The sequence below is a fragment of the Lithobates pipiens genome, unplaced genomic scaffold (assembly GCF_037356315.1).
Source record: "Lithobates pipiens isolate NorthernLeopardFrog02 unplaced genomic scaffold, aLitPip1_a1.2 Scaffold_8, whole genome shotgun sequence".
Lineage (NCBI taxonomy): Eukaryota > Metazoa > Chordata > Amphibia > Anura > Ranidae > Lithobates > Lithobates pipiens.
The window spans coordinates 159,861,442-159,888,331 of record NW_027507903.1 but is presented as its reverse complement, the minus strand read 5'-3'; the positions used below and the strand labels follow the sequence as shown (position 1 = coordinate 159,888,331).

The window sequence follows — 26,890 nt, the reverse complement described above, 5'->3', positions numbered from 1 at the left end:
CATGCACCCATATATACAGTATATATACATACATACATATTTGAAAATGAACCACTTAACCTACCAACATGTTTTTGGAATGTGAGCATAAACAAGAGTACAGTGCCTTGAAAAAGTATTCATGCCCCTTGAAGTTTACCCCATTTTGTCATGTTACAACCAAAAACATAAATGTATTTTATTAGGATTTTATGTGATAGGCCAACACAAAGCAGCACATAATTGTGAAGTGGAAGGAAAATGATAAATGCTTTTCTACATTTTTTACAAATAAATATCTGAAAAGTGTGGCATGCATTTGTATTTAGCCCTCTTTACTCTGATACCCCTATCTAAAATACAGTGGAACCAATTGCCTTCAGAAGTCACCTAATTACTGAAAAGAGTCCATCTGTGCGTAATTTAATCTCAGTATTCTGTGAAGCTGTTCTGTGAAGCTCTCAGAGGTTTGTTAGAGAACCTTAGTGAACAAACAGCATCACAAAGGCCAAGGAACACACCAGACAGTTCAGGGATAAAGTTGTGGAGAAGTTTAAAGCAGGGTTAGGTTGTAAAAGAATATCCCAAGCTTTGAACATCTCACAGAGCACTGTTCAATCCATCATCCAAAAATGGAAAGAATATGGCACAACTGCCAACCTACCGAGACATGGCCGTCCACCTAAAATGACAGGCTGGACAAGGAGAGTATTAATCAGAGAAGCAGCCAAAAGGCCCATGATAACTTTGGAAAAGCTGCAGAGATCCACAGTTCAGGTTGTAGACTCTGTCCACAGGACAACTATTAGTTGTGCACTCCACAAATCTGCCCTTTATGGAAGAATGGCAAGAAAAAAGCCATTGTTGAAAGAAAGCCATAAGAAGTCCCGTTTGCAGTTTGCAAGAAGCCATTTTGGGGCAAATGGGACTTCTTATGGCTTTCTTTCAACAATTATAATAAAAAAATCAACCAGCGCTAAAAATAACAGTGAAAAAAATTATATATATAAGATGCAGCTAGAATACTGTAGGTCAAATTACCAAATCCCACATTAAAATTAAAATATCTCAGTACAGCGCAAATACAAAAATTCTTTAAAGTGCAATACTAAATAAATAAATAAATGGAAAGTCCAAATATTAAATGATAGAATATACAGTGATCAAGGAAGATCAAAAAAAGAAGAAGAATCCACTTGTGCAGTGTGTCTTCAATCAGTATATCCAGTGACGATGTGATCCCTTCACCAATGAACTAGTTGGACTCTCACCTCATCATATGGACCCCTGATAAATCAGATAGGTCAAAAACGCATGTTCCCATCAAGGGTGAAGTGTAGGGCTACAGCAGACCAAACGGAAGCGTTTCCAGATACAATCTCCTCAATGTCATCGAATCAACGTGATATCATGTATGAAAAAGAACAGGCAAATCTAGTGCTCTCCGTTTATGCCAATTTATTAAAACAGACGAATAAAAAACAAATTTCCACTCACATTTTCAAGCACTGATCTCCAGTGCTGAGTGTAAAGCAGGAAGTAACATGCATGGATCAGTGTGTCAGCTGGCGGATGACGTCACGACGCGAGTCACGTGGTCCGTACGCGTTGCGTCCCAGGGAGTAGGCGGGACTTCATCAGCGGTGACGGAATAACGTCGGACGGCCGCTTTATACCAACACACTAAATTTAAACCAATAAAAAACGGAGTTGTGCGCAAGACAAGTACCGCTAACAGCACGTAACGAACGTGACACCGGAACATACATCTGCGCTCACTCCAGACACAGAGAAAAGAGAGAGAATATATAAAATATATTATATGCGCTACAAAGAGCTAAAAAAAGAAGGATAAAAATCAAACCAGGGGGAAGTATACATTAAGTCTGCTAATTGGCAAAGAAATAAATCCCGGTAATTTTCGCATAAAATATGCAAAGAAAAAACGGGATATTGCCTATGAGAGCAGTACATAATAATGAAACTAAATGAATCTCCCGGTAAGTCAAATATGACCAACATTAAAAACTAACAAATATACCCGCAAATGCCGCTGACGTCATCAGAAAGCTACACTGATCCACACATGAAATAATAATAATAAACAAACAAAAATAAGTACATACAAATAAAAAATATATAAAATATAAAAAATATATATGTGAAAATAAAAATAATAATAATGAAATGAATAATAATAATAATAAATAAATTACAAGAAGAACAAAAATCAAATGCTATAAAATAATAATTATCTGTCCGAAATGAAACAATTTAAATCAAAATCCACGTTTAAACCTCCCGGGACAAGAACCCGTGTTTCATGGATCCAATATGATTCGCGTTTGCTAAGTTGGCGTATGAAGTTACCTCCACGCCAATGCTTGGTAACCTTCTCAATCCCCCAGAAGCTCAAACTCCTGGGATTCTGAGAATGCACCAATTTAAAATGGCGAGACACATTATGTGTCTTCAGACCCTTTTTAATATTGTTTACGTGTTCACCCAACCTCACATGTAGAGGTCTGGAGGTTCTGCCAATATACTGAAGACCACATCCACATTGTAACATATAAACCACCCCTGTGGTGGAACAGGTAATGAGTTTATCGATCTTATATTCCTTATTGTTACTAGTGGCTGTAAAGGATTTTCTTCTTTTCAAATTGCATCTGGAGTGTCTACATGCTGTACACCTACCACATGCATAAAAGCCGGATAGGAAAGAAAAAAGTCTGCTTTCAATTTGTACAGGGGGATCTATGACACTCGGTGCTAATTGGTCACGTAATGATGGAGCCTTCTTATATATGAAAGAGGGCCGAGCAGGTAATAATGGACCCAACACTCGGTCTTGTTTCAGTATAAACCAATTTTTGGCCACAACTTTTTCAAATTTTTTATATTGTACGTTATAGTCAAGGACCATTCGAAAATTAACCCCTTCCACTCCTGATTCTTTTACCTTATCTCTAATCAAAAGGGACCTATCCATCTGCTGGACCATAGATATTTCATGTTCAAGAGCAGATGGATCATATCCCTTTTCTTGGAACTTAGAAGACAAAGTATGGGCTTGATGCACAAAGTCATCCATATGGGAACAGTTCCGCCTCAATCTGACATACTGTCCCCTGGGGATGTTGCATAACCAAGACTTATGGTGGCAACTCCCCAGGGGAATGTACGAATTCCGATCAGTTGGCTTGAAATGGTTTTTCAATACTAGCCCATTATTTGCTTTAATGATCTCTAGGTCAAGAAACACCATCCGTTCTTGGCTAATATTCCATGATAGCTGGATGTTTTTGTCATTAGTGTTCATAGTGCTGACAAATTCATCCAATCCTCGTCGGTCACCATCCCATATAAAGATGAGATCATCAATGAATCTATTGTAGCAAATTAATTCCCTGGGGCGATTCCGAAAGACAACATCCTCCTCCCAGTGGGCCATAAATAAATTGGCCACACTGGGAGCAAACTTAGCCCCCATAGCAACCCCCCTTACTTGTAGATAAAACTGATGATTAAACCAAAAATAGTTCCTAGATAAACAGAAAACTAAACATTTGAGGATATATTTTTTGTGGCACTCCGATAAATCGGAGTAAGTGGACATAGCCCACTGTACTGAAGCTCGCGCATCACTGTGTCCTATGATAGTATACAGTGAGCCGACATCGGCTGTCACAAGAAAACAGGAAGCCGTAATTTCCAATGACTCAAGAATTTGAATAATGTGTTTAGTATCTTTAAGAAATGCTTTGGTTTTAAATACCAGGGGTTGTAGAAAAGTGTCAATGTACTGACCCACTCTCGAGGAGATAGAGTCAATACCATTGACAATAGGCCTGCCAGGTGGATTCACACAATCCTTGTGGATTTTTGGCAGGCTATATATAATAGGGGTTCGGCAGAAAAATGGGTCAAGGTAAGATCCCTCTTTTTTATTTAGAATATTTTTATTTTTCCCTTCTTCTATTAGCCAATGTAATTCATCCTTATACTGTAACATAGGGTCTTTATTCAAAATATGGTAAGTGTCAGTATCACTGACAAGTTTGTTCATTTCAGACATATAATTAATTTTATTTAAAATCACCAATCCCCCCCCTTTATCTGCGGGGCGTATGACAATGTCATCCCTGCTCCTAAGGGATTCCATTCCCAATTTAATAAACTGAGGGTCCTTTACTTTACGTACTTTAAGATTATCCAGATCATTTATAACAACATTCTTAAAAACCTCCAAAAACTTATTATCGGTGTTTAAAGGGTTAAACGTAGATTTATTGCGGAGATTTGAGTGTTGATCTTCAAATGTTTTCACCTGTCTAACAGGGTTAGATAAAAAATACTTTTTCATGTTCAGATTCCTAATAAACTTTTGGATATTAACATATGTATGGAATTTACTCAAATTCCTAACCGGGGCGAATTTTAAGCCTCTATCCAAAACTTTTAACTCATTGTCACTTAGTGGACATCCACTTAGATTATATATACCTGCCCCTATTGGGGTTTTTGTTTTTTGAATTCTCCTGCCCCCTCTCCTTCCTCTCTCTCTTTTCTTTTTCGTACCTGATTGCCCGACCGGGGGGTTCCATAGGTTTGCTGTCTCCACCACTCCTGATGGATAGGTGGAGGTGCAAATGGTGGATTGATGGGTTGGTGGATAGGGGGCTGCACATAAGGGCCCCTTCCGGGTCCACTCTGTGCACCCAAAAAATCCCCTCCTTCGCCAGCTCCTCCATATTGTAATGGTGCATACCTATTAGACACAGGTAAAGCGTATCTCGGTTGACCACCATAAGGAACCCTCTGATGGGAGCCATAATCAGACTGATATCCACCCTGTCTACTAGGGGAATGGTAACCATAATAGTACTGAGATTCATGAACAGGGCTTTCCCTGGACTCAAAATTCCTATCATGATTACCATTACCTCTACCTCTTTTCTTTCCGTAATTATTACGGGGTCCCTTATTATATGTACCTCCCCTCGGAGCACCACTCCTAGTATTACAGGTCTCTGGCACCGGATTTTCCGGAAAGAAGGTGCCTGCAGAACCTGATGGGGGTATGGGGGCCATAGTATCAACCTCAATAGGAGTATTATGATGAATATCTCCCTCGGTTTGATTCATTTTTTGCCATTTGAAGATATTACCCCCATTGAAATCATCCGAGTCTCTTATGAATTTTTTCTTTTTCTTATTTTGGACCTCAAAGTCCCACTTTGACATCTTGTCCTTTAATTCAACAGAGAGTCTAATGAAATCAGGTGTATCTTTAAAAGATTCAATGGAATGTTTAATCTCATTAATCTGACTATCTAGAATGGTCATTTTTCTTTGTTTTTTTTTTCTCAATAAAGGTTTAGAGTTAATGGAATTCTTGTTGAAACGTAAACAAAGAAAAATGACCATTCTAGATAGTCAGATTAATGAGATTAAACATTCCATTGAATCTTTTAAAGATACACCTGATTTCATTAGACTCTCTGTTGAATTAAAGGACAAGATGTCAAAGTGGGACTTTGAGGTCCAAAATAAGAAAAAGAAAAAATTCATAAGAGACTCGGATGATTTCAATGGGGGTAATATCTTCAAATGGCAAAAAATGAATCAAACCGAGGGAGATATTCATCATAATACTCCTATTGAGGTTGATACTATGGCCCCCATACCCCCATCAGGTTCTGCAGGCACCTTCTTTCCGGAAAATCCGGTGCCAGAGACCTGTAATACTAGGAGTGGTGCTCCGAGGGGAGGTACATATAATAAGGGACCCCGTAATAATTACGGAAAGAAAAGAGGTAGAGGTAATGGTAATCATGATAGGAATTTTGAGTCCAGGGAAGGCCCTGTTCATGAATCTCAGTACTATTATGGTTACCATTCCCCTAGTAGACAGGGTGGATATCAGTCTGATTATGGCTCCCATCAGAGGGTTCCTTATGGTGGTCAACCGAGATACGCTTTACCTGTGTCTAATAGGTATGCACCATTACAATATGGAGGAGCTGGCGAAGGAGGGGATTTTTTGGGTGCACAGAGTGGACCCGGAAGGGGCCCTTATGTGCAGCCCCCTATCCACCAACCCATCAATCCACCATTTGCACCTCCACCTATCCATCAGGAGTGGTGGAGACAGCAAACCTATGGAACCCCCCGGTCGGGCAATCAGGTACGAAAAAGAAAAGAGAGAGAGGAAGGAGAGGGGGCAGGAGAATTCAAAAAACAAAAACCCCAATAGGGGCAGGTATATATAATCTAAGTGGATGTCCACTAAGTGACAATGAGTTAAAAGTTTTGGATAGAGGCTTAAAATTCGCCCCGGTTAGGAATTTGAGTAAATTCCATACATATGTTAATATCCAAAAGTTTATTAGGAATCTGAACATGAAAAAGTATTTTTTATCTAACCCTGTTAGACAGGTGAAAACATTTGAAGATCAACACTCAAATCTCCGCAATAAATCTACGTTTAACCCTTTAAACACCGATAATAAGTTTTTGGAGGTTTTTAAGAATGTTGTTATAAATGATCTGGATAATCTTAAAGTACGTAAAGTAAAGGACCCTCAGTTTATTAAATTGGGAATGGAATCCCTTAGGAGCAGGGATGACATTGTCATACGCCCCGCAGATAAAGGGGGGGGATTGGTGATTTTAAATAAAATTAATTATATGTCTGAAATGAACAAACTTGTCAGTGATACTGACACTTACCATATTTTGAATAAAGACCCTATGTTACAGTATAAGGATGAATTACATTGGCTAATAGAAGAAGGGAAAAATAAAAATATTCTAAATAAAAAAGAGGGATCTTACCTTGACCCATTTTTCTGCCGAACCCCTATTATATATAGCCTGCCAAAAATCCACAAGGATTGTGTGAATCCACCTGGCAGGCCTATTGTCAATGGTATTGACTCTATCTCCTCGAGAGTGGGTCAGTACATTGACACTTTTCTACAACCCCTGGTATTTAAAACCAAAGCATTTCTTAAAGATACTAAACACATTATTCAAATTCTTGAGTCATTGGAAATTACGGCTTCCTGTTTTCTTGTGACAGCCGATGTCGGCTCACTGTATACTATCATAGGACACAGTGATGCGCGAGCTTCAGTACAGTGGGCTATGTCCACTTACTCCGATTTATCGGAGTGCCACAAAAAATATATCCTCAAATGTTTAGTTTTCTGTTTATCTAGGAACTATTTTTGGTTTAATCATCAGTTTTATCTACAAGTAAGGGGGGTTGCTATGGGGGCTAAGTTTGCTCCCAGTGTGGCCAATTTATTTATGGCCCACTGGGAGGAGGATGTTGTCTTTCGGAATCGCCCCAGGGAATTAATTTGCTACAATAGATTCATTGATGATCTCATCTTTATATGGGATGGTGACCGACGAGGATTGGATGAATTTGTCAGCACTATGAACACTAATGACAAAAACATCCAGCTATCATGGAATATTAGCCAAGAACGGATGGTGTTTCTTGACCTAGAGATCATTAAAGCAAATAATGGGCTAGTATTGAAAAACCATTTCAAGCCAACTGATCGGAATTCGTACATTCCCCTGGGGAGTTGCCACCATAAGTCTTGGTTATGCAACATCCCCAGGGGACAGTATGTCAGATTGAGGCGGAACTGTTCCCATATGGATGACTTTGTGCATCAAGCCCATACTTTGTCTTCTAAGTTCCAAGAAAAGGGATATGATCCATCTGCTCTTGAACATGAAATATCTATGGTCCAGCAGATGGATAGGTCCCTTTTGATTAGAGATAAGGTAAAAGAATCAGGAGTGGAAGGGGTTAATTTTCGAATGGTCCTTGACTATAACGTACAATATAAAAAATTTGAAAAAGTTGTGGCCAAAAATTGGTTTATACTGAAACAAGACCGAGTGTTGGGTCCATTATTACCTGCTCGGCCCTCTTTCATATATAAGAAGGCTCCATCATTACGTGACCAATTAGCACCGAGTGTCATAGATCCCCCTGTACAAATTGAAAGCAGACTTTTTTCTTTCCTATCCGGCTTTTATGCATGTGGTAGGTGTACAGCATGTAGACACTCCAGATGCAATTTGAAAAGAAGAAAATCCTTTACAGCCACTAGTAACAATAAGGAATATAAGATCGATAAACTCATTACCTGTTCCACCACAGGGGTGGTTTATATGTTACAATGTGGATGTGGTCTTCAGTATATTGGCAGAACCTCCAGACCTCTACATGTGAGGTTGGGTGAACACGTAAACAATATTAAAAAGGGTCTGAAGACACATAATGTGTCTCGCCATTTTAAATTGGTGCATTCTCAGAATCCCAGGAGTTTGAGCTTCTGGGGGATTGAGAAGGTTACCAAGCATTGGCGTGGAGGTAACTTCATACGCCAACTTAGCAAACGCGAATCATATTGGATCCATGAAACACGGGTTCTTGTCCCGGGAGGTTTAAACGTGGATTTTGATTTAAATTGTTTCATTTCGGACAGATAATTATTATTTTATAGCATTTGATTTTTGTTCTTCTTGTAATTTATTTATTATTATTATTATTCATTTCATTATTATTATTTTTATTTTCACATATATATTTTTTATATTTTATATATTTTTTATTTGTATGTACTTATTTTTGTTTGTTTATTATTATTATTTCATGTGTGGATCAGTGTAGCTTTCTGATGACGTCAGCGGCATTTGTGGGTATATTTGTTAGTTTTTAATGTTGGTCATATTTGACTTACCGGGAGATTCATTTAGTTTCATTATTATGTACTGCTCTCATAGGCAATATCCCGTTTTTTCTTTGCATATTTTATGCGAAAATTACCGGGATTTATTTCTTTGCCAATTAGCAGACTTAATGTATACTTCCCCCTGGTTTGATTTTTATCCTTCTTTTTTTAGCTCTTTGTAGCGCATATAATATATTTTATATATTCTCTCTCTTTTCTCTGTGTCTGGAGTGAGCGCAGATGTATGTTCCGGTGTCACGTTCGTTACGTGCTGTTAGCGGTACTTGTCTTGCGCACAACTCCGTTTTTTATTGGTTTAAATTTAGTGTGTTGGTATAAAGCGGCCGTCCGACGTTATTCCGTCACCGCTGATGAAGTCCCGCCTACTCCCTGGGACGCAACGCGTACGGACCACGTGACTCGCGTCGTGACGTCATCCGCCAGCTGACACACTGATCCATGCATGTTACTTCCTGCTTTACACTCAGCACTGGAGATCAGTGCTTGAAAATGTGAGTGGAAATTTGTTTTTTATTCGTCTGTTTTAATAAATTGGCATAAACGGAGAGCACTAGATTTGCCTGTTCTTTTTCATACATGATATCACGTTGATTCGATGACATTGAGGAGATTGTATCTGGAAACGCTTCCGTTTGGTCTGCTGTAGCCCTACACTTCACCCTTGATGGGAACATGCGTTTTTGACCTATCTGATTTATCAGGGGTCCATATGATGAGGTGAGAGTCCAACTAGTTCATTGGTGAAGGGATCACATCGTCACTGGATATACTGATTGAAGACACACTGCACAAGTGGATTCTTCTTCTTTTTTTGATCTTCCTTGATCACTGTATATTCTATCATTTAATATTTGGACTTTCCATTTATTTATTTATTTAGTATTGCACTTTAAAGAATTTTTGCATTTGCGCTGTACTGAGATATTTTAATTTTCTTTCAACAATGGCTTTTTTCTTGCCACTCTTCCATAAAGGCCAGATTTGTGGAGTGCATGACTAATAGTTGTCCTGTGAACAGACCAAAATTGAACTTTTTCGCCTGCAAGCAAAATACTATGTGTGACTAACACTGCATATCATCCTGAAGACACCATCCTCACTGTGAAACATGGTGGTGGCAACATTATGTTGTGGGGATGCTTTTCTTCAGCAGGCACAGGGAAGCTGCTTAGATTGATGGGAAGATGGATGGAGCCAAATACAGGGCAATCTTAGAAGAAAAACTGTTATAGTCTGCAAAAGACTTGAGAATGGGAAGGAAGTTCACCTTCCAGCAGGACAATGGCCCTAAACATACAGCCAGAGCTACAATGGAATGATTTCAATCAAAGCATAGTCATGTGTTAGAATGACTCAGTCAAAGTCCAGACCTAAATCCAATTGAGAATCTGTGGCAAGACTTTGAAATTGCTGTTCACAGATGCTCTACATCCAATCTGACAGAGCTTGAGCTATTTTGCAAAGAAGAATGGGCACAAATGTCACTCTCTAGAAGTGCAAAGCTGGTAGAGACATCCCCAAAAAGACTTGCAGCTGTAATTGCAGCAAAAGGTGGTTCTACAAAATATTGACTCAGAGGGGCTGAATACAAATGCATGTCACACTTTTACACATATTTAACTGTAAAACATTTGAAAACCATTTATTATTTTCCTTCTACTTCACAATTATGTGCCACTCTGTGTGAAATTTAGCTTAGAGCCAGAGTTTTTATTTTTTTATTTTTTTTCCTCATGTCAAAAGAGACATGTAGTTTCATTTTACAGTAAAACCTATGGTCCACACTCCTAAAAATGTTTCTGTTTCTAAGTACGCTGTGTAATGTGCAGCCATTCATTTTTGTTATATCGGGGATAATGTAACTCCTGTGCACATGTACCAGAGTTGCATCATCCGTAGCCAGATGAAAACATTGCCAGACTGGAATAAGCAGTGAGAAAGATGGTGGTGGTGAGCTAAGTTTGGACCTTTCATCTCTGGAGGAGGGCACTGTGTAAGATAAGTGTGCCATAATGTGCAAGTATGTTGTGCATACTTTCCTATTATGGCAACAGCCCACCATCATCCTGCAGAATCTAGTTCCCACTTTAATATCATGCGTTGCCCCATTTAGCATCAATTATGGCTTGCAGTCTTTTGTGATAGTGAATGAGACCCTTGTTTTCTCATGTCGTAAAGCTGGCCATTCTTCTTGGCAAAAAGCCTCCAGGTCCTTTAAATTCTTTAGTTTTCTAGCATGAACTGCAAGTCTGAGCTTTTGCTAAAAAGACTGAGTGATATAAACGTCAGGAGATTGTGATTGCTGGCCAGAAACTACAATTTCTTTGCTGCAGCCATTAAAAGGACAATTTAGCCTTATTTATTTATTTTTTGGATCGTCCAAGTGCACCCGTGCACAGCTTCCAGGCTATTAAATACACTTTTTTCCTCCAATACTAAAATATTTAATAATTTTCAGTTTTTTTCAGATAACTTGGACTAAATTATATGTACCACAATAGCTTACACACCCCAAAACAGCAGATGTTTACCTCTATGCTTCATTGAAGGCATGGTGTGCTACGTTTCATAGGCAGTGGCTGTTCACACTGCATGTATGCATGCAGTTAGTTTCTTCACTAGCAAGAATTGTAGATTCTTGCCAGTCGCCACCTGTGTGAATAGGCCCTAAAGCTTAACTCTGGGGCAGGGGGGGGCAGTTGCAAACTCCCTGTATAGTTCATTGAAGCAGCTGGCAGCCGCTTCTCATGCCCTCCCTCCTGTGGCTGTCAGATGACAGTTATACAGGGAGATCGGTACTTGCAACTGCCCCCCCCCCCCCATCGCACTGATCATCCTTGACTGTCTCCCGTGTCCTCATCCTCCAGCCCCAGTGTGCCCCTCCTCTGTTCCCCCTCACCCACTGTAGCCAGCTTCCCTCCTCTCCTCTTCTGCCGGCTACTTTAGTGAATCTGTGAGGATGGAGAGCAGAGGAAGGGGCTGGTAAATATGTAATTTACCGGCCCCTTCCTTTTATGAATTGAAGACAGTGAGCAATTGCTACCGATCGCTCCTGTGTCCTTTGATAACTGAGCATAGTAAACTGTGTTTGCTCTGCTTCAGTTTATGAATGAACATGAGCCTCTCTCTCCTGTTCATTCATTTTCAATGCTGAGAAAGGGATTGGGGAATCTCTGTCCTTTTCCCTGTCTCAAAAGGGAGGTGTCAGTGGTCTGTTTAAACCCCTAATATATCACCAAAGCCCACCAACAGGGGTGATAAAAAAATGCATTAAATATTAAAAAAATTATTTAAGAAATAAAATAAAATAAAAAATAAAATAAAACAGCAAAATTATAAAAAATAGATAATAAAATAATAAAAACAAAAAACTGATACCGTCCAGTGCCCTACTGACACTGTCCACTACCCCCCATCCCCCAATCATTGTGAAAAAAATAATACAAAAATAAATTGTAAACAATAATAAAAAAATAAAACAATTCTGGCACTTGCTCTACTGACACTGTTCACTACCCTGCTGAAAAAAAATACAAAAAAATTGAATTGTAAAAAATAAAGAAAATAAAAAAATAAAGAACTACTGGCACCATCCACTTCCCTACTGACACCATCCTGCACATACTACCCACCACAATACACTTTGTACTTCTCACCTGCACATTCTACCCACCTCCATACACTCTGCACTCCTCTACTGCACATACTACCTACCTCCATACACTCTGCACTCCTCTCCTGCACATAATACCCACCACCATACACTCCATACTCCTCTCCTGCACATACTACCCACTACCATACACTCTATACTCCTCTCTAGGGATGAGCCGAGCACCCCCCGGTTTGGTTCACATCAAAACATGCAAACAGGCAAAAAATTTGTGCGAACACACGAACAACATTAAAGTCTATGGGACGCAAACATGAAAAATCAAAAGTGCTAATTTTAAAGACTTAGGCCGCGTACACACGGGCGGACTGTCTGACGGACTTGGTCCGCTGAAACGTGTTTCAGCGGACAGTCCGCTCGTGTGTGGGCTTCAGCGGACTTTTTCAGCGGACAGTCTGGCGGACTAAGTCTTTCGGAATTTCCGTAATATTGTCCGTCCAACTTTGGTTTCAGCGGACAGTCCGCTCGTGAGTAGTCAAGTTGGACGGACTAAGTATGACGCATGCCCAGAAAGGATTTACAGGGCGGAAGCGCTCGGTCTTGTAAAACTAGTGTTCGTATTGAAGCTAGCATATTCGTCATGCTGCTAATTTTGTGTTTTTTTAATATAGCCCGTTCTTTTCTTCTTCATAATACAAGAAAAGTGAAGTAGCTTTGCTGCTTATATTCACACAGAGTTATCCCAAATGATTTTATTCATCCTCATCCTATGATTAATATTCCAATTTTATAAAAATATTAAAAAAAAAAAATAAATAAAAAAAAAAAATATATATATATATATATATATATAAATATATATATATATATATATATATATATATATATATATATATATATATATATATATAAAAAATAAAAAAAAATAAAAATATAGATGGACTTGCGTTTTTTTTGGCCAAGCAGGACTATGTAAGTAGAGATAGATAGATAGATAGATAGATAGATAGATACCCAAACCAGCATTTTAGCTTACACAAATTGCACTTGAAGTTAGCATATTTCTATTAACATGAACGTGTGTTTTGTAAATAACCCCCAGAGTCTTTTTTTTTTTTGTAAAATCTTTATTTTGAGATAGTTTAACAGTAAAATACACTTAAGTATACAGTAGACAGGTGTGTCAGGACCAAACATAGAACAAATAAACTGTAGGAAACAATGACACCCATAAGAACTGTCCCAAAGGCCAAGAGTTGGCGGCTTATGTCAGACACACAAGTCAGGCAATCGACTGGTAATGAACGTCTGGAGTGTCTTCTTGCCTACTCATGCCAATTCCGGTTTCCATGGGCTAGGGCCCCGCTCCAAGGCGCCTCTGAATTGGAAGGAGAGGACGGGCCGGTGCCCAATCCCCCCCTCCGCCACACAGAAGGCCGGAGAGGCATGGGACCATCCCCGGCGGCCGCCCAGGAGAGGGGGGCACAATCTCCTCCAGCTGCCTCTCCCGAGCGTCCCCCGGGGGTAGGACAGGCCCACAGCAACCCCCCCGCCCAGGAGAGACGTCCCAGCATGGACCCCTCCGGACAGAAGGATTCCCCCCGCCAGCCAAACAAGGTGGCTGCAGGGCCAGCTAGCCCACAGGAAACCCAACGCTCCACCACATCTCAATACCACGTAGGTCAATAAAAAGCAACGTCTGAAAGTGTAGAATACAGAGAAAGAAGGTAAAAAAAGAACAGTAGAAAGGGTGAGAGAGAGACAAGAAGGGGTAAAGAGAGGAATTGGGAAGTGGGGTAAGGAAGGAGGGTGGAGCCTACTTGACATCCCTGAGAAGTGCAGCGGTCCAGCACCAGGCGAGTCTCAGCAGCAAATTCGTCTCTCCGTCCATGGGGCCAGAAGGCTAAAAACAACCACTAGGTGGGAACATCATTGTGTGTGCGGGATCTCAAAGAGGGTTCCGCCAGCTCCAGTAGAGCCATGTCCAGACTGGAGGTAGTGTATATAGTTTCGGACATGTAGGCTGTCCATGACTGCCATATGCTGTCAAACTTAGCCCATGTACCCCTACATGTTGCCACCCAATGTTCCGCCTCTCTAATGTCATTCACTTTTTTGACCCAGTCTTCCCATGTGGGAGTCCTAGTTTGTTTCCAGTAGGCCGGTATAAGACGTCTGGCCGCGTTCAACAGATGCGGCAGAGGGCTTTTTTTGTATCTACCAATCGGGATCGGAGGGATGTGTAAAAGATAGTTGGTCGGAGACAGTGGTACATCAAGATGCAAGACTGCTTTTATGTGGGATCGGATGTCCTCCCAAAATGGCTTGATTCGTGGGCAATCCCACCAAATATGCAGGAGGGTGCCCAGTTGGCCACATTCCCTCCAGCACCGGTCCGATACCGAAGGGTAGATACGTGCTAAGTCTGCCGGCACTCTGTACCAGCGAGACAAGACTTTAAAATTTGTTTCTTGGGTTTTGGACTCCATGGAGCTTGTGTGGGTGAGTTTGTATAGGTGGGCCAGTTGGGTCGTGGAAAAGTCAAGTTGCAGCTCCCTCTCCCACACCCGTATGTACGTTGGTCTAGCGACCTTGGTAACAAAGCCAAGCAAGTGATATAATTCCGAGATCATGTGAGGAGTGGGTTCGTCTTCTACAAAAAGACGTTCAAAGGGTGTAAGGAGCGCTTCATCCCTGATGGAATGGCCATGGACTTCAAAAAAGTGGTGCAATTGCCTGTATCGCCAAAAATTCATAGCTGTCTGCGCGTGCCCGATCTGCAGGGATTCGTAGCTGACCATTTGGCCGCCGCTGAGAAACTGTCCACAACTGGCATTCCCGTCAGTCGCCCAGGGGCCAAAAAAGGCCCTCCGTTCCCCCGGCGGGAACCACAGGAACCCCCCCAGCGGGGCAAGCGGCGAAACAGGGGGGGACAGACCCAGCGTCTTGTTCATTTTGTCCCAAATTAAAAGAGACTGTACAGTTAGTGGGGAGAGATCTTCCGACAGCCCCCTATGTTCCGGGGACAACCAGGGCGCATAAGCCAAGTCTCTCCCAGCCAGCCATTTTTCCAGAGAGACCCACACTTAGTATGAAATTTCCAATTAAGTATCCTCTGTAGGACAATAGCCCTGTGGTACCTCTGGATATCCGGAACCCCCAGACCCCCCGTCAGCTTCGAACGTTTCAGCAAGGCCATGGCTATTCTAGGTTTCTTTGTGTTCCACACAAACGTCGACAGAATGCTATTCAGTTGGGTAAAAAACAATTTAGGGAGGGAGATGGGTATCATTTGTAAAAAAAAATAGTACTCGGGGCAGGATATTCATTTTAATAATATTAATGCGGCCGAACCACGTAAAAGCGGTTTTGGTCCACTGCAACAAATCCGCCTTGACCGTATGTAATAAGGAGGGGAAATTGGTGGCATATAAGGCATCAAAGCGGTTTGTCAACTGAATGCCCAGGTACTCAATAGAAGACGTGGCCCAGGTAAAGGGGAATGCTGATTGCAAATGTTCCACTTGAGACGGGGCAAGGTGAAATCTCCGACTTGGAGAGGTTTATCTTGAAATTGGATAACTCACCAAAAGTCCTCAGTTCCTTCAACAGAACCGGCAACGAGAGCAGGGGTTCAGAAAGATAGAAGAGCACATCGTCCGCATACGCCGACAGTTTGTGCTCCGTCATCCCAACCTTCAGGCCCCTAATGTCTGCGTTCGCCCTCACCTTGCAGAGCAGTGGTTCTAATACCAAGGCAAAAAGGAGGGGAGACAGAGGACACCCCTGTCTCGTGCCGTTTCGAATCGGGAGGAAAGCACCCCATTCACCTTCACCTGTGCACACGGAGTGGAGTACAGGGCCATAATCGAGGACATCATACGCGACCCTAACCCCTGAGCTTCCAGTACCGCCCGTAAGTACCCCCAGTCGACGCGGTCAAACGCCTTTTCGGCGTCCGTCGAAAGGACGATACAAGGTTTAGGATTGGGGCTGTTACGTGCCCAGTGAATGAGTTGAATTGCCCTGATGGAGTTATCTCTCGCCTCCCTGCCACGAATAAACCCCGTTTGGTCTGGGTGGATAATTTGGGGCATAAGACTCCCAAGTCTGTTTGCCAGGACTTTTGCTAGGATTTTAATATCGACGTTAAGGAGGGAAATCGGTCGATAGCTCTGGGGGACGGTAGGATCTTTGCCCTCTTTTGGCAGCACCGTAATGTGTGCCAACAGTGCTTCGGTTGGGATAGGATTCCCCTCCGCGACGGAATTAAAGTAGGTGCACATATGTGGCGTTAAGAGGGGCAGGAAAATCTTGTAGTAGGAACCAGAGAAACCATCCGGTCCCGGGCTCTTGCCCTTGGGCAGGGACTTCACCGTTAGCGCAATTTCCTCCGGCGAAATTGGCCGCTCCAAGTCGATGCATTGTTCCGCGGTAAGTGTGGGGACTCCCACCGACGCTAGATACTCTTGAATAGCAGCAGACTTGGGGGGCTGAGCGTGTAAGGGCAAGGCCGGGGGAAGGTTATAAAGTTGGGCATAAAATTCCTGAAACCCTGAGGCAATCTTGTGGGATTGGACCGAAATGTCAACCGAGGGGGAACGGAGCTTCTGTACATAGGCTTGAGCATGCTTCTTGCGAAGGGCCCTAGCCAGCATACGGCCGCATTTGTTACCATGTTCATAGTATCTGTATGAAAGATGCCTGGCCTGCCTACTCGTGTGGCGATCTAATAAACGTGAAAACAGGTCATGCAACTCAAAAAGCTTCTGCTTGGCCACTGGGCCCCCTCCCCTGCTTATGGGAGAGTTCCGCTGCCTGTAAGGCGGCCAGAACCCTGTTGAAATCCGCTTGGCGTATTTTCTTGATTTGGGAGCCTATTGATATTAGTTCACCTCTAATCACGGCTTTGTGCCCTTCCCAAAGCACACCCGCACTTATTTCATCCGAGGCGTTCTCCCTAAAATAGTGGGAGATGGTCTCCGACACCTTGGCAACCGCCGCAGAGTCATCCAGGAGATTTTCGTTCAGTCTCCACGTCCAGGCCTTATGGGGACTAGAGGGTAGCTGAATGGTCACTCCAACCGGTGCATGGTCCGATAGGGTGATGCTGCCAATGGATGCCGTCTGCAGAAGCTCAAGCGTGGGACGGTCAACATAGACATGGTCTATGCACGTGTACACGTCATGGACGGTCGAGTAATAACTAAAGTCTCGTCCTGAGGGATGTAAAATCCTCCAGGTATCAAGTAAGAGGTGTGCCTGCAGTGATTTGCGAAAGTGTTTAAAAAAAGCATGGGAGTGTGAGGGTCGGGTGCTCGAAGTGTCGAGCAGAAGGTCCGGGCAGACATTAAAGCGGAGGGCCGGTTATAAAAAAAAAAAAAAAAAAAGTCAGCAGCTGCAAACACTGCAGCTGCTGACTTAATAAACACACTCACCTGTCCAGGGCGCCCGCGATGTCGGCCGCCCGAGGCCGACCCGTCCCTCGGCTCTCGGGTCCCGGCGCCGCCATCCCTTGTAAGGGAAACAGGCAGCGGAGCCTTATGGCTTCACTGCCCGTTTCCTACTGCGCATGCGCGAGTCCCGCAGCTACTGCGCATGCGCGAGTCCCGCAGCGCTTTCTGAATGGGACGCGCTGTGTTCTGGAACACACAGTTCCCAGAACACAGCGCGACTCATTACCCAGAAGACGCCGCGACGAAGAGAGAAGACAGAAGATCTCCGCGGAGGAGGAAGAGGAAGATTAGGAGAAAGTGCCTAGCAACAGGCATTTCTGGTAAGTAAAAAAAAAAATTTTTTTTCATTTTTTTTTTTTTAGATTTTTTGTAATTTTTAACATTTTTTTGTTTTTCAGGGTGGCCCTCCCCTTTAAAGTCCCCGCCTAGAATCAGATACCCGGCTTTAAAGTCTGTCAATAGGTCAAGGGTAGTGTCCAGGAAGGTAAGCTGATCAGAGTTGGGGGTGTAAAGGGAGGCGAATGTGTACATGCTCCCAGCTATGGTACCCTTTAGGAAAACAAATCGGCCCTGAGGGTCAATTTTGCTATCCACCGGCTGAAAGGGGCATGTCTTATGGAACGCTATGGCAGTCCCTCTGGACTTGGCCTTAGGAGATGTACTGTGAAACCATTGATTAAACGTGGGTGGGCAACCTGGGTAGGGAATGGCTGGTAAAATGCGTTTCCTGTAGGAAGACCACCTTCAACTTTTTAAGTTCCCACCACAATTTGTTCCTCTTCCCCGGAGAGCAGAGACCCCGTACATTATAGGAAATTACCTGTAGTGTAGACATGGGAGAGTTGGAGGGTGGAGGACTGAGCAAGCGTCCCAACACACCTGGTGCAAGGACCGCAGCAGAGGCAGGCTCCTAGGAAGGGGGGGGGGGTGAAAAGGGAGGGAGAAGAAGAGGAGAGAGATGGGGAGAGAAAGAACACAAGGAATTAGTACAAAAACACCAAAAACATAAAAACAACACAGCTACATTAAAGTTGAACAGTGCAGCAGCTTGGGGGGGATGGGACCCACCCCACTATTCGGGGGGGATCCCAGCCCCCTCCTAAAATCCCAATAGGGAACTAAACCCATGGATGGGTGGCCTATATGGGGAACGTGAACCAAAACAAGGGGGGAAAAAAAAGGCCCCCGCCCCGCCCACCATATCCGAAAGCAGTATAGCCTCAATTCGGGGGAAAATCCGATCCAAAAAAGCAACAAAAAGTAAAAAATAAAAGAGGAGGAAAAAAGGTGAAACACAGCGTAGGCTGATTGCGTTCGGGGATGTGGAGTCTGGCCGGTCCCTGGCAGGGGCCCCACCACCGTGGTGGAGTCACAGCAAACTGCAGTCCGTGGAGGGGGGGGGGGGTCTCAAAAGCAGCTGCATAGGCAAAAGAAAAGGGAAAAATTAAAACAGAAACCAAATCAAAACCCCCCCCTCCCCCCTCCCCCAGTGCCCCGCAGAGGGAAGAAAGAGGGGCGCCGTGGCAGATCACCCTCCAATATTGGGAATGCCATCAGTCTCCGCCATGTAGGCCCAGTCTGATAGTCGAACAGTATCTAAGGCTGGAGAGAAGTCACCAAAAATTCTTGCCGCCACGGCAGCCACAGCCTGCTGCCTCATAGAGCACATCCTGTTCCCCGGAACACCCGGGGGGGGGGGTACAGGGTCGAAACATCCCACTCACAATTCCCTTAGGGGGAGGCCCAGACACCATCAATCACAGTAGAGAAAGTCAGCAATCAGCCGTCTATCACACAGCCCAGGCTCGGTATCAGTCTCGGGTGGTAGAAGGAACCACTGAAGGGTCATGGATCGAACTATGCCTGTCCCTCCTCCGATGCTTGCGTGTGACTGTAGACCATCTCTGGGGAAGGGGGGGGACAAGCAAGTCGCTCGGAGGTCCTCTCCAATCCGGAAAGTCCACGGGCTCCAGCCCCAGAGAGGATAGAAAATGTGGAAGATCGTCTTTAGTGCGCAGGGTCACGTGCCTGCCATCTTTGAGCACATGCAGAGAGAAGGGGAAGCCCCAGCGGTAGGCCAGTCCTGCGGCCTGGAGTACAGAAAGGAGCGGACGGAGGGCTCTCCACTGCATGAGGGTGCGCCTCGAGAGATCCTGATAGAAAGTCAGTCGAGCACCATCAAAATCATAAAAGGGCTTACCCCGCACTTTTTGCATAATCCGGTCCTTGATAGTGTATTTGTGAAGTTTACAGATTATGTCCCTGGGATTGTCAGCGTCCTGAGACGGGGGGCGTAGTGCTCTGTGGGCTCGGTCTATTTCAATAGGAGCAGTGGCTGGGAGTCCCAATATGTCCCTAAAGATATCAGTCAGAGTGGGGACAATATCCCTGGGTCCAGTAGCCTCTGGGAGTCCTCTAATCCTGATATTGGCCCTCCTGCTGCGGTTTTCAACATCATCTAACTGCCCCAGCAGCACATCAAGCTGGTGGTCCTGTGTTTGGCACCTAGATTGCAGCAGAGCAATGGCGGGGAGAGTCTCCTCTAGCTTTTTTTCCAGGGCCTCCACCCGGTGACCCAGGTGTGTGGTATCAGCTTTAAGTTGGGCAATATCAGCGGTGAAAGCCTTCTCCACTCTGCTAGTGAACTTTTCCAGGTCCTCTCTGGTGGGGAGAGACATAATATAGCGGTGTATTGCATCATCCCCCATGAGGTCTGAGACCTCCGAGCGGCCATCCAGGGACCCGGGGGATGCAGGGGGGGCCGAATCGCTTACCGATCCTGGGGAGGGCACCGGAGAGGCCAGGGGAGACGGTCCGGTCGACTGAGGAGGCGCCGCTGTAGTAGGCTGTGAGGATTTCCCAGCTTTCTGAGGCTTCCTGGTCGGCGCCATATTGGATCCGTCGCGGCCCTGTCCGTGGGGGCCCGGGAAGAACTGATCCAGCTGTCCCTGCCGCTTTTTATTACCCTGCGGCGGTCGGGAAGACTGCCGGGAGCGTTGGGACATTGAGCCCGGTGGTGCAGATCGATTTTCCCCGCTGAGGGCAGCTGATATATGCGGCGGTGGAGCGGAGCTGAGGTGAAGCACTTCCTCACTCCTCCATGGTCAGGACACGCCCCCCCCAGAGTCTTTTGACATGTACCTGCCTACTCACAAATAAACTCTGTTTTTTTAAGCCAAAATAACAAAAAAAAAAACATACAATATTTTTGGAAATAATAAATATTTATTTTTCGTTAGAACAAAACTAAATCAAGAGGGAGGCAACACTGGAGACAATTTTGAAGTTTGTGAAGCCTTTTGTCCCCCAGGCACACATCAAGTGAGTGGCCACCAAAATTCAGAACCTGTGTAACATGTAAATAGGGAGCACAACCAGGTCCTAGAATCCCAAAGACCAGGAACAGCAGCAGATGAGATCTATGTCCCCAGACTGTGGTACTACAACAGCCTGCGTCTTCTGTCAGAGCAGACTGAAGCCAGGCAGTCACTTCCGACACTTCCGTCTAGCCTTTCCTCCACGCTTCGCAGGAGGCTGTGCCTCTGGTGGTGGACTTGTGGTAGGAGGAGGAGGAGGAGGAGGAGGAGGAGCAGTAGGGTCTGTGTTATACAGTCTGGTGGTCGGTGTTAGCTCACCCTTCAGACCCCGTTGAATCGCATCAAAAAAAATGGCTTCGCACAAGTTGCGCTGTGCCTTCTCCATTTCTAGCAACTTGCTTGCCAAGTATGTACCGTAGGCCTCCTCAGGATTGGGGGGTTTGCTCAGCACTTGGGTGGCTTGGCGTATAAGTGCCAATGACTCCTCCTCTGTCTGTGTCATCCTCCTGGGCCTTTTGCTGGCTAGGCGGAGGGGAGGGACCTGGCTTTCGGTCCGACTCCTGCTGGGCCCAGCTAGCTCCTGTGTGTGGCTGGTCCCGGCCTCCTCGTCCATACCACTGGTCCCGGCCTCCTCCTGGGTGAGCTCATCCTGTGTAAAAAACAAAGAAATCAATAACTAAAATATGTCTATATTTTGAAATCATCAATCACTAACAATTTTACAGTTCTCACTTGCAAATACATTTGTCTTGAAATACAAAAGGCTATCATTTTGACACCATCATTTTTCCATCAGTTCACCAAGATTTTAGCCACATTTGTGGAAACTACTGTATCCTTATATCTAATTTAATTTGTGATGAAATCCTAGATTTGGAAGCAATTCAAACATTGAACTTTACATCATTAACCACTTGGGATCCGCGCTATTGCCAAATGACGGCATTAGCGCGGATCTACTTTTCCGGGACTACGTCTATTGACGTCGTCCCGGGTACGAGCGGCCTGCGCGCACCCTGAGGGGCGCGCGCGGCGCGCTCTGTGATCGGCGAGTCCGTGAGACTCGCCTGATCACCGATCCGTGTAAGGGGTCGATCCCGACCCCTTATCACGTGATCAGCTGTCAGCCAATGACAGCTGATCATGTGATAGAACGGAGCCGGTAATCGGCTATTATTCCTCCTCGCGCTGACAGCGCGAGGAGAGAAAAAAAAAGCCGATCACCGGCGGCCGTGATCGGGACATCAGTCCCGATCACGGCCAGCAATACAGCTGACCACCTGCCCCCTGCCAGTGCCCACCTGCCCACCGCAGTGCCATCCTGAATAAAAGTAAGTGCCCCCCATCAGTGCCACCCAGCAGTGCCCATAGTGCCCACAGTGCCACCCACAGTGCCACCCACAGTGCCATCCAGCAGTGCCACCAACAGTGCCACCCACAGTGCCCACAATGTGCCTCAAAGGTGCTGCACCCCAGTGCCGCCCATCAGTGCCCAGCAGTGCCGCCCATCAGTGCCCAGCAGTGCCACCTATCAGAGCCACCTATCAGTGCCACCTATCAGTGCCCATCAGTCCCATCTATCAGTGGTACCTATCAGTGCCCATCCGTGCCACCCATCCGTGCCACTTATCCGTGCCACCCATCCATGCCATCTTATCTGTGCCCATCTTTGCCCATCAGTGCCGCCTTATCTGTGCCCATCGGTGCCGCCTTATCTGTGCCTATTAGTGCCGCCTTAACTATGCCTATCAGTGCCCACCAGTGCAGCCTATCAGTGCCCACCAATGCAGCCCATCAGTGCCCACCAATGCAGCCATCAGTGCCGCCTAATCAGCGCACTTCAATGAAGGAGAAAAATGACCCGTTTGCAAAATTTTATAACAAACTATTAAAACCTGATTTTTTTATTTTATTTTTTTTGCATCTTTTTTTGTTTGTTTAGCAAAAAATAAAACTCCGAGCTGTAACTAAATACCACCAAAAGAAAGCTCTATTTGTGGGAAAAAAATGATAAAAATTTCATTTGGGTACAGTGTTGTATGCTCGCGCAATTGTCATTCAAAGTGCATCAGCGCTGAAAGCTGAAAATTGGTCTGGGACTGAGGGGGGTTTAAGTGCCCAGTAAGCAAGTGGTTAATATTTGAGCAATCCTAACTTTAGAAACTAAAATATACCTGGCTCCAGCTGGGCGCATCAACTTCGTCCAGCAAGGAAGGGTCTGGATCTTCCAGGGATGGCTCACCTGAGGTGGAGGTAAGGGTGGAGGGAAGGGTAGACGGAAGAGTGGAAAGTGACTGCCTGGCTTCTGACGTGTCATCCAGAAAACGCAGCCTGTCGTAATACCACAGCCTAGGTACATAGATCTGACCTGCTGCTGCTCCTGATGTTTGGGAGTCTAGGACCTTTTTGCGCTCCCGCCTATACACGTTGCGCAGGTTCTGAATTTTGTTGCTCACAAAGTCAATGTCTGCCTGGGGGAGTCGGGTTTGCACAAACGTCAAAATTGTCCCCAGTGTCTTCCTCCGGCCAGGACGGCTGGAATATTGTGGGTGTTTGGAATCCCACAGGCTCCTGTGCGACTCTATTATATCGATAAATGTGGAGAGGAAGGCCTCCTCCTTAAAGGGGTCTGGGGTATACTTTTGCATTTTGATTTCTGAAAAAAAAATAAAAAAAGAATAATGTCAGACCAAATGCACACTATTTATATTGTGACAATGTAGGCGAGACCCACACTACACCCACACACACACTACCACACATGCTACCCCCCCCCCCCACACACACACTACCCCCCCACACCCACACTACCCCCACACACTACTCCCCCCACACACACACACTACCCCCCCACACCCACACTACCCCCCCACACACACACTACCCCCCATACACACACACTACCCCCACACACTACCCCCCCACACACACACTACCCCCCCATACACACACACACTACCCCCACACACTACCCCCCACACACACACACACACTACCCCCCCATACACCCACCCCCACCCCCCCCCACACACACACACACACACACACACACTACCCCCCCCATACACCCACCCCCACCCCCACACTACCACACAAAACACCAACCCCACTCAACCACCAACCCACATAAAAATCAATTAACCATCAACAAGGTGAAATCTCACTATATACATTCCTAACGCAGGCTTAAAATTAAAATAAAATAAAAAGATAACCATCTTACCGTCGCGTGTAGCACTCGCTGCTTCCGTTCGGACAAGCGTACGGCCTCGCGGTAACGCTTTATATACAGCGCATGCGTTCAAGCTCCGCCTGCATCGCCCACGTTGCCCGCCCCTGACGTTCCGTGTGACCGTATTTCCCCGCCCCTTTTACCCTCGTTCCGCTGTGGGAGATTGATAGATGAAAATGGCGGATGGAATTTCAGTGAGCAGCGCGGAGCAAAGCCCTCAACCCCATACTTCCGGAGAGATATAAGGCCACAAACATGGCCTTTGAAGAGATGGTGGAGATGGTGGATATATTGAGAAGGGAGGATTACGATGGGGAAAATGGCCCGTACCCCAAACCCAATATCCGCAAAAACGGCATCATGGATATAGTCGTCGAAACTTTGCAGAGCAAATTTGGGGTACGAAGAGGCAAGGATCAGCTCCGGAAACGATGGTCCGACATCAAGTCCAGGGAGCCGGACCAATACCATAGAATCAAAAAGGCCCTGAAAAAAAGTGAGTAAACTCCGCGTTTATCGTGACTGTCGGACATAATCGTTCGTATAGGTATTATATATATGTAAATCTGGCGAATTTAATCGTTCGTGTAGTTAATAGTTCATGTAATGAGCGAATATGCTTGTTCGTATATGTGGACGTAAATAGCATGAATTTGTATATGGTGTAAATTTATCTGGTGTTGGATTAGATTTTAATTAGTTATTTATTTTTTTGTATTGTTCATGATAAACTGAATTGTCACACTCAGTTTAGGATATAAATTTTTAATAAAGTTTCATAAATGTATTCAGTGTAATGTAGTCTCAATAAACAAATTAGATAGATAGATAGATAGATAGATAGATAGATAGATAGATAGATAGATAGATAGATAGATAGATAGATAGATAGATAGATAGATAGATAGATAGATAAAATGCTGGTTCAACATCTGGACTGGGAATCATTTAGTGTAGTTTGGGACATCATAGAACATTTTTTGACATAATCACACACAGGTACTCCAGGGGATGATTCGAGTGTGTCCGTCTGTGAAACTTGGACAAAAGATATAAAGTATCACAGTTTGGTTAAAGGCTAGGTTCACATTGCTGCAATGTACGAGATCGAATGTGATTTGCACCGCACTGCAGTGCAAATCACATGTGATCTCTGTGTGATGCGATTTCAGCCATACATATAGTATGGCTGAATTCGCATCGCATCCGGCCCAAACTTGTACATGGCCCTTTTTTTAGTCCACAGCCGAATCGGATCACATGGGTGTTCACACCATGTGGTCCGATTCCTGTCCGAGTTTAAAGATTGCACTGTGATATGAGAAATAATTTGGGAGGTGTCAATAAAACTTTACACTGACACTCCCAGCAGGTCACATAGGGCAGTGTGAACTGCCTCCGGGAGGCATGCGATGCGTGAAACCACAGTAGATTTGCAGCGTTCGCACATCGCAGCAGTCTGAACACAGCCTAACTAAAAAAATGTCATTTTAATGATGTATTAAACTAGGATCTTGTAATAACCAGCTAATAATTGTACACCACTTCAAACCAATGTTTCATATTCCAATTTCTGAACTCAAATATCACTGTGCTTAAAAGTATACCTTTTTTTTTTTTTTTTTTCATTCTCATAGGGGAACAAAGACTCAGACAAGAGGCGGAGCAGCCCAGGACCCCCCGACCTCACCAGCCTGATTGGGCAGTTAGCCCAAGCCCCGTGTCCGTGATGGAGCTGCCCAGCCCAGTGTCCGAGAGGGAGCAGCCCAGCCCAGTGTCAGAGCTGGATCAGCCCAGCCCAGGGCTAGATGTGGAGGAGGAAGAGGTGGTGGAGATACGCACCCCACAAAGTGAGTGTCTGACAACCCAGCTTAAGGTAAACAATTAATGGCTGTATATTTTAACCAATTTTTTATCTACACATGTTTTTAGGTGATGATCTGGTTGTGGAAGGACAAGCCGCGGAGCCATTTTCCACAGACAGTGCCCAGAGGCTGATTGGGCAGATCATGGCCTGGAATGGCAACATTGATTTGATGGAGAACAACATCCATGCCATGCAACAACAACTGGACACTATGAGGCAGGAAATGAAGAACATGATCGATGTTTTAGGGAGAATCTAAGCCCCTTTTCCCTAAAATGAAAGATCATGTTCTTCATTTCCTTGCCAAAAAATGTTTAATGTTTTTATAACATTGTTTTTAGAGGCCAAATTTTGAAGATGCACACGGTGTGTCAACATGTGCTATGTGCCATCAGAGGATCGCAATGTACGCATTTGGTGTTTGCAAACCCTTCCTCATTCTAGTATGGGAGAGGAAGGGATTGCACCCACCAAACACGTCCATTGATCACTCATGATGGTACATAGCACATGTTGACATTACCAATTTTTGGTGTGCATCTTCAAAATTTGGCTTTACCCCTTGTTTTCTGTAAATAGTTAAAAATTAGATTTTATGTATTTTTTTTATAATTTTATTTTATATATATATATATAT

The 26,890-nt window shown here is 44.5% G+C and overlaps 1 protein-coding gene across 1 annotated transcript; it reads left to right on the top strand.

The window, feature by feature from the left end:
• The first annotated feature begins 3,903 nt into the window (after positions 1-3,903).
• Positions 3,904-26,512, top strand: LOC143961999 (uncharacterized). The gene is made up of 4 exons (XM_077471344.1): positions 3,904-3,913; positions 5,361-5,582; positions 26,024-26,236; positions 26,319-26,512. Exons 1-4 carry the CDS (start codon positions 3,904-3,906, stop codon positions 26,510-26,512), a joined length of 639 nt encoding a protein of 212 aa, XP_077327470.1.
• The last annotated feature ends 378 nt before the right edge of the window (positions 26,513-26,890 follow it).